The 12,847-nt window shown below is 35.2% G+C and overlaps 1 protein-coding gene across 1 annotated transcript in view; it reads right to left on the bottom strand.

The window, feature by feature from the left end:
* Positions 1-2,200: 2,200 nt before the first annotated feature.
* The window catches only part of CHIP (carboxyl terminus of HSC70-interacting protein), a 53,783-nt gene continuing 43,136 nt past the window's right edge, over positions 2,201-12,847 (bottom strand). The window contains exons 5-8 of the mRNA XM_089823300.1: positions 3,669-3,802; positions 3,196-3,433; positions 2,966-3,076; positions 2,201-2,838 (exon numbers count right to left, since the gene is read on the bottom strand). Coding sequence (XP_089679426.1) covers positions 2,719-2,838; positions 2,966-3,076; positions 3,196-3,433; positions 3,669-3,802 — 603 coding nt within the window. The 3' untranslated portion in view covers positions 2,201-2,718. The remainder of the gene's footprint in view (positions 2,839-2,965; positions 3,077-3,195; positions 3,434-3,668; positions 3,803-12,847) is intronic.

Raw genomic sequence — 12,847 nt, 5'->3', positions numbered from 1 at the left:
CCCCAAATGAAGCCTTTCACACCTTGGAAAAATCATTCACTATCAAGAGAGTTCTTAATGTTATTGTAAATAGTACTACTTGCTTAGGGAATGCCCTTATTTAGAGATTCTAAATCTTTCGTTTAAATATTGATATCCGCTAAGGTTGGAGTTTTAAAAGCCAACTAAAATCATTAAAAATTGGATAGTTGTGACAAATAGATTTGGTCTAGTTGTATTTTCAAACCCTTGAGGATTGCATAGGAATTCTACTAGATCATTAGTTCCTTGGTTAAATTAAAAAGATGGCCTAGTGGAATTAAGATGCTTTGTTGGGTTGAGATCTTAGGGCTTCTATTTGAATACTGGAATGTAGAGATCATATGAGGTATTGTTAAATTCATTTGGTCATTTTTTATCTATTAAAAAGATACATTATATTCAAATGTGTATCACTTCGTCCCTTAATCATGTAATGAGGCAAAGGAACTGGAATATACAATTGATGATCCGATAGAGAATACATGAGGTTGTGAACTAGATGTTGTGGCTAAGTGTGCTTATATCAAGCCTAGATCTTCCAAAAAAAGCAAGATGGCCCAAATATATCATTTTTTAACTCGGCTTCAAAGTTGTCTAGAGTCATTTAGATTCAAACTTTCATGATGGTTTTGTTGTTTCTTAAATTGCCTTTTTGGATTTAAAACCCAAATCTTTGCTTTTTGGAGTCTCATGTTGTTGCAACCTTTTCTTGTTTAAAAAACATTACAATCATTCCAAACCTCTCTTCTCTCTGTAAACCCTATTCAAAGATGATTATCTAGTAAAGAAACAATGAAATTTGGCATGGCTAATCCTAGAGACATGCATAAAGGACTTGTAAGTGATTATAGATGATAAGTTTATAAAAACTCCTCCATACCTTATAGTAAGCTAGATCTTAATTTTTACATTATGAATATCAAATCATCCTAGATCCTTGTACATAATGTGGTACATCTCTTGTCGTAATGTTTATCCAAAAAGAGAGTAGCTTTTTTAAGCAAGAAATCTATTATTTGCTGATATTTGGATTCGAACCTTCATGATTGTTGTTTTGACTATCCCTTTGATATGGTTCTGTTGATTGTTTCTAGAAGGTCTTTTTGGTTTTGAGGCACATTGCTTTGTTGGTTCTAGTCTCATAATGCAACCTTTACTTGATGGTCAAAGTTTTATGTTCCTTGCAAAACCATCTTCTATTTGCTAACCTTATTCAAAAACATTTATCTAATAAAACACAATGAATATTGACATAGTCAATTGTAGATATATATATATATATATATAGGCAATGTAGGTGGCCATGTATATAGGCATGGCCAACCCTACATTGATTTTACAATGAATGTAAGAATGTAGGACTCCTTTTTAGAGAGAAATATATTATGTGTTGATGTTGATTCTATCTTCATACATAAAATTTTGTTGCGAAAGCATAAAAATGTTTAACAACATTTACATATATTGACAAAGTTCAAGCCATCAATCCAATATCTGGAGCTCCAAAAGTACTGATTAAAGATTCCATACCTTATGAAGAAAATTGCTACATAACAATACCAAGAGTCATTTTGGATAGTCTAAGAATCCATGGCTGGACTCAATTTCAATAAGATGTAATAATATAAAGTGATACACTGTGAGGATTGGCTTAATAATATAAAGTGATACACTGTGAGGATTGGCTCAAAAGTATGAGATTAGAAATTAACAAACATGTGCAAGTTGAAGAAGTTCATCAACTGAAATTTCACTTATCCTTCTAGACAATGGATATTCATTGCTCATACATATCATATTTAGCCTTGTAACCTTAAGGACCAGTTATCCTTTGATTCTCAGTAGCATTTACAGAGGAGAATAGAAAAAGGGCATTTAATATATTCTCACACATGTTACAGCGAGTTTGGTCTTCAACTGTGTCTGCAGTGTTTTCTGCTCCAATTTAGGTTAGTCTGCAAAATTTTGTTGTTTTATATCAATTTATCTGAAATGATTAATTTGCCTGATATTTGGAGCAATGTATTAGGTTTTGTAAGGCTCATTTGCAAGATATTAAGAAAATATTTTTCTACTTTCTAACGCTGATTCCCCTCATGTTCCAAAATGCATTTACATTAATTCAATTTAGCAAACTGCAGAACAGATCCATCATAGTCAGATTCTTAGAGATCTAAAATCAAGAAATTTAACAGCTCAAAACTTTGGCATTATACACAGAATGAGATGTAAAATAGTAACCATCCCGCACTCGACAAACTAACATGCATTGAGAGTATCCTAGGATGGCTTTCTAGAAAGAATCTTAACTCTCAAAACACTGATAATATGTAAGCGTTGACAATGTATCTCCCTTAGCACACATCACGGATAGAAAAATGAATTTCTTTTAACATTTTTTTTTATGATGATGGTCTGCCCTTGGCTGTGGCTTGAGGAAGGAAATATCTAATTGTTTCATTGATTGGTTAGTTTCTGTAGATCATATAATTTCCTATTTGAGCAGGAAGCCCTCAAATAAAACTCAGGAAAAGGAGGACATTTATGTACATCTCTCATCATCACCATAAAAGTTGAATTAAGTTGTGAGCCTATAGCCTGAACACACCGATAGCATTGGAAGAACTTGAAACCGTAGGCCCAAGATCACATAATTTATTACATTTGATACCATTTCTTGAGAGGTCCAGTTTCATGTCATTTGTAAGCCCAACCATGATTGTCCAAGTAAGCTTGAACAGCTTCTTTAATAGCAAAGTTTGGTACCAACTGAGAAGCTTGGAGAGGCTCCCTTGTAATTGGGTCAAAATTACCAACCTGCAAGATTTTTCCCCAAACAGGACTTATTGAGAAAGCCTCGGAAGTTGCCTCACACGCAAATTTAAATTACTATTGAAATATGATAAATATATCCTTAAAAATTTTACTTCAGAAATTGTATCACCTTTTGGATGTGTTCCAAAATAACAGCCCTTTCATATGTAACTCCACTAGAAGTGATAACTGGATCACGAAAGATGTCCAATGTAATTTTGCAACACAGGTACTCAGGTACCTACATTAATGATTAACAAATTATCTAAAATTGGTACTAATGCTTGGCAAATATCTTAAATTGTTTCTTATATAGGCAGAGACTTTTCCCAATATTAGTTGATAGTTTTTGTTTCCTACCTCGGTAGGGATGTCTGCCTCTGCTGCTTTGTTAAATACATCAGAAAGGATTTCACAATGTTCCTTGTAAACTTTTGCTAAATCTAAATTTGATGAATCTTGACGAGTAATGAATTCGCCTTCCAAATTAATTGATTCTGAATCACCATCATTCCTGTTTCTCAGGCTCCCATTAGATTGACTGCTACATATAACGGTGCTCTCATGTTCTTGCTGCAATGCTCTTTCACAAATTACCCTGCAATTGCAAAGTCAATTTATATCACAGATAAGCTGTATACAAGGTAAAAGTCAGTAATCATTACACCTATATGCAGAATATCAGTTAAATATCATCAGGGTGCCTCAGTGCACATAGCCTGTAAGAGGGAGAGATCTCATTAGCTAAGAAGATTGTGTTTGCACATTTTTCAAATGCCTGAACTTAACTAAAAACATGTTATGGGGAACCAAATCAAACCATTTCAATCTACCTCAACTCTTGCTGCTTCTTCAAACGAATGGATGAAGCAGACTCCCATTCTAAGTATTTTGCTTTTGCAAGTTCCTGCCAGATTTCTTCCACCATATAACTTGATGGGTTCGCCCCTCTCCCAAGCTCCAATGCCTGTTCACATTTATAGAGAACAAATTTCCATTTAATATTCGAAAAAACAGATTCTCTAATGTCCCCTTTTAATATAATTAAGGGATTAAGATTAAGTTGTTGAAAACTAAATAGATTAAAAGACATGTAGTTTTACTTTTCATTCAGACATATTCATAAAAGGCATGCTGTCTAATGTTGATTTTATAGCAGAAATGGCATAATATAAAGAACAGATAACTCAAAACACAAAATACAATAGTTATTCTGGGAAAAACCTCCAACTTAAAGGAAAAACCCAGCCACACCAAAATATCACTTTATTGAATAATAATAGAAGTTTGATATTACAATGCTCACAAAGAACTCTCTCTGCTAATGCACAAAGTAATGACAACTCAATACACACAGTTCTCAATCACTCTGAGACAACAAAACATAGCAAGAACAAAATTCTGCTACACAGCAAGCATCATCAATAAGCTATTATTATCTCTGGTGAAAGAAAAACAGTAACCTTTCACCATCATGCCGAAAGCAATCAAATAGAAGAAAATATAAACAGCTCATGAAAGAGTGGACTCTTTATCATCTACAGCAATGATGAGTTTGGCATTACAATTCAATTAATGCCATGGTACATGACTCTTCATCGACCTGCAGTAATTGTAGTGACAAGTAACCCGACTACTGTTATACAAGAGAAATGACTCTTTAATATCAAAACCAGTATATTCAATCGTTGCCTCCAGTGTAAGAGTATATGAAACATTCAGATACCTCCACGTGAACTGACTATTCAGTGCCTTAAGTTAATGAAACATAAGAAAGAGCAATCCCTGGCATAGAACAAAACAACAACCAGCTGCATATTACATACATCTTCAAAATTAAATCATACATAGCACATAAGATGGAGACCCAGCAGACTGCTACATGAGATGGCAGTCTCTGACAGAGAAGACTATTGCAGCTACATAGTGCCAACACCCCCTCTTAGCAAAGATTTCTTATCAAATGCTCATGTCATGGAATCTCTCAACGAAACACACACAATGGCTACACCCATTTATCACAAATTCTCTCAACATAATAACATCATGGACTCACTCATATGATATTCACCATGGCCACTCCAATGTGTGAATAGAACATATACACAAACTTTTGTCAGGGAATCACTCAATGTGATATCATCATGGAATCTCTCAACATGATGTCCACCATGGCTACTCCCATGTGCACATCTCTCAAACTCTTTTGCCTCATATTTCTCCATCTCAGAGAAATATGCACTTTAGAACAGCAACATATCTCAAAGGCTTTAACCTCATATTTCTCCATCTCAGAAAAATATGCATTTTAGCATATATAAGAAATAATCACTGATGTTGAGACTCCCTCTCAACAAGAATAACAACATTCTCTACAACTCCAAGCTTGTCTCTAAAATGTACAAATTTTACCTGAGAGAGAGGTTTGGTGAGAATGTCAGTTGTTTGTTCATCACTGCTAATATATTGGAGTTAATAGCTTTTCTCTGCACCATATCTCTGATATAATGATATTCGATCACCATATTTTTGTTCTATCATCTGGATTCACAAAAAGCTTCACACAACTTTGATTATGACAAGAAATCACAGCTGGCTCTAATGATTGACCAAACAAACCTGCAAGAAGTTTTCAAAGCCACAAGGCTTTTCAAGCAGCTACCCAAGCTGCAATATATTCAGCTTCTACAGTGCTTTGAGCCACATAAGTCTGCTTCCTACTATAGTAGGAGATCATGGAAAACCCCAAACTAAAACAACATCCAGAAGTGTGTTTCATATCAATTACACTCCTAGCACAATCAGAATCAGAATACCCCTATGAATTCAGATCTAAATCTGAAGCATATCTCAAGCCAAATCCAGTTATGTCATGCAAGCATCTCAAAATATGCTTGGCTGCAACTAAATGGATGTATTGGTTCACACATGAACTAACTAAGATAAATCGAAGATCTAATCAGTTGTTTGTACATGGTCGAATTTACCAAATCAGAACTAGCTGCAGCAACTCTCAACTTCTTCAAGTTTGTCTCCAAGGGAGTAGCCATGGACTTGCAATCCAATACCCTAAACCTCTTCAAGATTTCTAAAGTGTATTTTCCTTGACTAAGAATAATCTCATTGAATCTTTGTCATACTTTCAGTCCTAGAAAGTAATGCCTTAGTTGCCAGATTCATCCTACACAACCCAGATCCAGATTCAGATCCTGATGGATCCACAAGCAGAATCAAGGATCCTGCCTGGACCCTCAAGGATCATAATGTCATTTTGTAATCAGTAATCCAATGTTATTGTGTTGATTTTCTTTATAATCATGAAAATAGATCAATTATCAAGTATACTAGATTCATGGATCCATACTAGAATCATAGACTCATACTATGAAATGATTTAGTTTTAGGACTATGTAAATTTCTCTTCATTTTAAGTGTGTGTGTAGATAGATAGATAGATATACACACACAAATCCTCGACGAATCATAACTGGAAAAATCCATGGATCCGATTCACATGCCTGAATCGGCAACTAAGAGTAATGCATGACACCAAGATCCTTCATCTCAAGCTTATAGGTTAAATCTTTGTTGCCTTAACAATGAGAGGTAAGAATTAAATCATCAACATAAAGAGCCATAATTAAAATTTGACCATTAAGCTTTGGTAAACCAGTAAACAACTTCTCCATGGATGGAAAAGCTTTGAAGTGTAAGTGACCAAGTCTCCTATGCCAAAGCTCACTTGAATAAATGGAGTCATATACTAATACTTGAGATGGATGAGAGAAAGTTTGTAAAGACTCTTGACGAACACCAATCACACAAGCAAATTAAAACTAGAGTGCTTTGACCAAGCAAGAACTTTTCCTTCATGAAACGCAACTTGATACCCTTTGTCCTCTAATGCTGAAATTGAAATCAAATTCCTTTTGATTCCTGGAACAAACAAAACCTCACTCAAATGATGAGGGATACCAGAATCGAAGTCAAGAGAAGTGGCTCAAACACCTTTTACTGAATAACTTGCATATCTCCAACTATCACTTGTAAATTTGTTTCTCTTTCTATCAAATAAGAAAGATGAATCAGTACCCCCTATCAATCAGCCAATGTTATTATCGATTGGAACGTTTCTTGAGACTGTTGAGATGAATAGAAATCATTTGAAGTTGTCACTGGATACTTTTTTAGGTGGCATCTCCTCCACATATGCAGCAGCAGCATGATGTTTATTTCTTTTGACACAATCTTGAGCAAAATGACCATACTTGTCACATCAGAAACATTTAATGTGAGAGTGATCCTTCTGCTTTGGTTTTGGAGCTGAATCAGACTTTTGTCTCTATTCCTCTTGAAATTTTCTTTTCTCCCTTCTCTTTCTTTTCCTCTGGATGTTTGAGCAGCAAGAACAAGATTTTCTTCATTATGAGAGCTTCTTGCTTTTCTTGTTCATATCAACCTAAATACCTCTTCATGCAATCAGCTCTAAGACGATCAAACTTAGGAATTTCAGATCTTGCAGAAATGCCTTAGATGAAAGACTCCGAAGATTTAAAAAGACCATTCATTGCCAATATGACTTGGTGCCTATTTTCAACTATATCTCCACCAGTATACAACTGATCTTTTAACTCAGTAATCTTTATGAAGTAGGAAATGACTGACTCGACTTCAGCCATTTAAATATGGAGTAGTTGTTTTAAGGCAAGAGTTATTGTTGATCTCATACAGATCTTGAAGAGACTTGAACACAATTCTAGTACTTTTCATCTTGGATAGAATTGGCACAAGATGATCCTATCGAGTCTATCAAAAACTTTCTAGCTTTAGTGTCATTCTTCTTCCATTGGGTTTTCTAAGCCTCATCAGTTGCTTCAGGCACCTTAGTCTCCAAATATTCTAGAAGATCATTTTCTTCCAATATAATGATAACTCTGAATTTCCAAGATGTAAAGTTTGATACACCATCAAGCATGTCCTCAATCTTGAGATTGTTTGCCATCTTGGATGATTAGAAAATTAAAATGAGAAGAAAAATAAGAAGAGCTTTATTTACTTTGAATGAATAAGATCCTCGGTTTGCTTAAACCTGCTCTAATACCATGTTGATTTTATAGCCAAGATAGCATAATATAAAGAATAGATAACTCAAAACACAAAACACAATAGTTATCCTGGGAAAACCCTCTAACTTAAGGCGAAAAACCTAGCCACATCAAAAGATTACTGGATTTCACCTTAGAAACTGCAATATCCAATTGAATTCCAAATAGCACTCTCAAATGACAAACATAAGAAAAGTTGATCAATAACCATATTGCTCTACCAAAATCCAAAGAAGTATGCTGCTCAAGAGTTAGAATCTAAACTAGTTGGCTAACCCAAATGGGTGCCACAATTGCTAAACTTAAAATAGGTCTAACAGATGGGAATTTTATGCCACTACAACATGCAGAATTGAAGACTTAATATTTCGAGATGAACTAGTTGGCTAACCCAAATGGGTGCCACAATTGCTAAACTTAAAATAGGTCTAACAGATGGGAGTTTTATGCCACTACAATATTGCAGATTCCAAACTCTCCTGAATAAAGAAAATTCTTATGCTCAGATTGGAATAAGAGATCATAAGGTGACTCGAGGTTCCTTTAAGTGATGGATACTTGATGAAAATAATGCGATATGCTGGTATCACAAGGGGACTTGCATTGTTTATTAGGACTTGTCAACTTGTCTTTGATTGATTTGGCTTCATCATGTGCAATGAAAATATACCCTAGCTTCGAACTTACAAAATGTAATCTTGTCAACTAGATGTTGTCTTGTCCACTCACCTAGTGCATGCTTCTAGGGTGTGTTCAAATGATTTTCAAATCAATACCATTTCTTTAATCCTGTCTATGGATGCAAATCAAAGATCAAGTCTGGATTGAACTTATCCCCATTCAAAGATCAGTAACTGGCTAGTAATTTGGTCTATGATTGAGTCAAGCAAGTATGCATTCACAATTACTCTTATCCAACTAAATTAATCAAAGCGAACTCTAGTTAACAGTTTGAAATCAACTCTATCATAATTGACCATCATAGATCACCATGTAATACATCCCAAATAGATCACAATTATTCACCATGTAAAACATAAAAAATGAATAGTAGAGTGGCAGTAAATAAGCAACAAATCTCTCTTACAAAAAATGGGAGCAGACCTTATAGTGGGGCTCAATTACAATGAATGGCCAAGATTAAATTAGAATCAATGGCCTAGATTTATTCCTTACAACCCCTGATTAGGGTTACCACCCCAATCATATAATGACATCAAAGCATCACCGCGTGGAACAGTAGAAAAATTATAATGTTTTGAAAGAGTCAATGGTAAATGAGTTAGGTATAAGCTACAATTAAAAGGCACAAGATTGAGGACCAAAAAAATACAAAGTAGCTAATTATGAGTCAATTAGAAAATTAAATGCCACATAGGCTTACATTGAATCTTCCTTTAGAAGATGATTTACTTGGATCTTCTTTGATCTTCTCTATTTGCAAATTCAACGAACCTGGCTAAAACATTATTGAGCTCATCCATTGGAAGACTTGGCACCCTCTGCAACTTCCAATCAGCAATATCCATTCAGCAGTACATGTGATAAGAATTCTCCCCCAATCTGGCATAGTGTCATTCATAGAGGCTATGAAGGACCTCAATGTTGCAACTCTTCTCAATTGCTCCCTTTTGATGGTGTTGCCTTATCCAAAGTGGAGTGCCCTCATTCTTTCTCAAGGTTATGAGAGACGGGGAGACTTGGAGGTCTCTGGTACTCATAATGGTACCGATGCGGTTATTTTTCAAAAGTAGGAGACATGGATACTTGGAGACAGCAAGTTTTTCTACTAGTTTAAAGAGTCTAAAACTAAATACAAAATAGTAAAACTGTAAAACTAAAAGACTAAAGTAAATACTAACAGTAACCTCACAATAATAGAGTCAAATTGTTCAAAACTCTGATTACATATCTCATAGTCATAATGTCTAATTTCTGAATATAGCATATGATCGTCAACTATCAGATTAATAATCACCGAGAATATCATTTCATATTCAAATTTTAGATTCAAAATATGTAGTTTGATGCTAAATCGCTGATATACAAAAAAAAAAAACTTAAGAGCTGTAAACAAAAATCAGAAATCTATCTAGTATCAAGTATGATGATGATATTATCATCTACTCCACAAGGTTGTGATCCAAAATTTTCAAGTTTCAACGAGTTTCAACAAATCTCCACAAATGTCCGCCGTTGCAGGTAGGGTTGGGAGTAAAATAAATAAAAATAAAATAAAATATTTCTAATGTCCTTAAGTTATCAAAATAAAATATTTTTGATAATCATTGGTTTGGTTGGATTCTATAACTATGGAATAAAAATGAAAAATGTTTATAATGTTTTTTAAGTTGTATAATAAAATAATAAAATGACTTAAACGATTAAATTGTTTAAATTGTCATTGGTTCTTTACTTAAAAACACTACAATGAGAGCGAAAATGCATAAATTAATTTAATATTATATTTATATTTATTTTGAAGATATTGTTGAGATTCCCAAAACTGAGAAGGAGAAAAAGAAAGGGAATGAGGAGAAAAACCTAAAGGAGACTAAAAGTCAGGGTAAAAAGGATAAGCCTAGAACTGAAAATACTATTAAAAGACCATGCCAAGCAACCAAAGACCATGCCGAGTTTCAGACCATGCCGAGCAACCAAAGACAATGTCGAGTTCTCAAACCATGCCAAGCTCCCAATGTATGTTGAACACCAATATCTGCGAAGCTTCACAATACTTAACCAAAATTCCTCCAAACATGCAGGATTGCAAGCAAACCCAAGATGCTCCTACATCAGATAGTTTGTTCATGGCATGCTTCAAGTCCCTATTCTATGCTCTAGGTCTCCTGTCCTACTCTGGTTAGTCTGTCTCCCTTTTTTTATTTAAGTATTGAACAAAGGACAAATTTTGCTTAATCGGATCAGGGAATAAATCTCATCTAGCATACATTGCCATAACGTTATCTGATAGTAAGTTTGGCTACGGGTGGTGCTACCTCTTTTTCTGCATTAAAAACGGGCATCAAAGGCCTGTCAATGTTCTGTGTGGGGGCCCTAGCAGCTCGGGGGGATTCTGCCACACTACCACTTCCACTGTGATGACTCGGGGCTGTCCTATGAGGCAGAGCTAACTGGTGCATAGCACCTGTAAGCTGCTAAAGTGAAGTGGCTATATTGTTATGCCCATCTCTAATAGCCCTCAAAGTTTCCCTCACTTCCGATTCTTGTTCATTCTCATTGCCAGCCATTTGAGTGTCATGTACCTGTTCAATCTGCTCAATCTGTTCAACCTATTAACTTGTCCCAAAAGTTAACTCCTCATCAATTGAATAACTATCCTCAATATCAATCTGATCTGAAGATTCTGCCTGCTCAGGTTGGAAGTGACTAAATTTATAAAGTTTCCTCCTCATGCCTGTCATTTTTCCTGTTTAACCCAGCCTGTTACTTGATAATTTTTCCCACAAGATGGCAGGTCTTATGGCTCTAATACCATTGTAATGTACCTCCTTGTAATCCACTAAAAGAAGTTGAGTCACTAATCAAAGCATTTTAGCATAAAGTTGACAAACGCGTGACTGCTGTAAAATAATGGTATCACTGTAGTGCCAATTAAAGGTTGTGTATACAAACTAATAGATAGTCACTCAGCAAACTAATTCAATGTTTCTAAGAACTCACATCCATGGTGCATAAGAGTATTAAATTTGCAATACATACAAGTTGTGGGCAGTAATCAAATAGTATTTTCCAAATAGTGAGAACATCTACATACTAGGAAATTACATGATACATACGTAATTGCCAAGAGATATATGTTGTTAGCATACAGACCCGATTTCCAAACTGGAGAATGTTGACGATTGAAGGAGAGATTATCCTTGCAGCTGCCATGTGAGGTCACTGTTAGCCCCTCTGTAAGTTCCCTGCAGTCACCAGCAGTCCATGCATTCTATTCTTATTACCATATTATGCCCATCACGACTGTCATGAAGGAGTTTCGTGCGGAGTGTTCACTGCAGGATTAGTTTGGGTGCCGGCCAACTGCTTCCAACTTCCACGTTAACCCTTTTGTTGATTAATGTTAGGAGGAAGCCAACTATACCATGAACCCGTAACAATGAAAAGGTAAACCCATGCAAGGTCTCACCTCTTGTTCTCGGATATGAAGTGACCATTCTCCTGCCTGCCAACTAAGCTCACGTCTGCCTGTTGTTGACCAGTATGTCACTAGCACAATATGATATCTTCAGTCACCTATTTCTGCTGTTGAAACTCCAACTTACTTCAGATTGTCCAATGTATCAATTTCGAACTCCAGTTCTAGCATGAAGTGTGAGTTATTCGGTTTGTGTCTAGTCTCACTCTTTGCCTCAAGGAGTTTCATCCTTAAGAAAGAGCCCAGTCACATTTCAGAAACCTTTTAGGATTTTGAATAACAAAACATTCCATGATATCAATCTCAATGCAACTACTTTATTTTATAACCTCGAAGTGAGGGGAGATGCGAACAACTAAGCAATGTGGGATAAAAGCCTATTTTGTCTTTTAATCACTTAAGTCATTTTGTCATAAAGTGACTTTAAATAATAAAGCACTTTATGAATCAACTTAATAAAACAAAGTGACTTTAACCTTAGAATTTCCCACTTAAATATCTCCTCTACTGAAACCAAAAAAACTCTTGTGATTGGCAGGCATCCTAAAAACAAATGTCGTTAGCCTATCCGCATGGAAAGATAGACCAACTAGGCGCCATTAGGTCTAGTGTGGAGAAGGGGGCATTACATCAGTGAATGTAAATTAAACCTATTATCAGACTGGTATAGTAATGGCTATTTTGGGGTATTCTCAATTTAGTTTTGCTTTGCAAATGATAATCAAATAAGTGTGGGTCTGAATTA

This window comes from Cupressus sempervirens, chromosome 3 (assembly GCF_028749045.1).
Source record: "Cupressus sempervirens isolate cs-2001-9-10 chromosome 3, ASM2874904v1, whole genome shotgun sequence".
Taxonomy (NCBI): domain Eukaryota; kingdom Viridiplantae; phylum Streptophyta; class Pinopsida; order Cupressales; family Cupressaceae; genus Cupressus; species Cupressus sempervirens.
The sequence above is the reverse complement of the archived record's forward strand: the minus strand, read 5'-3'. Positions and strand labels throughout refer to the sequence as shown.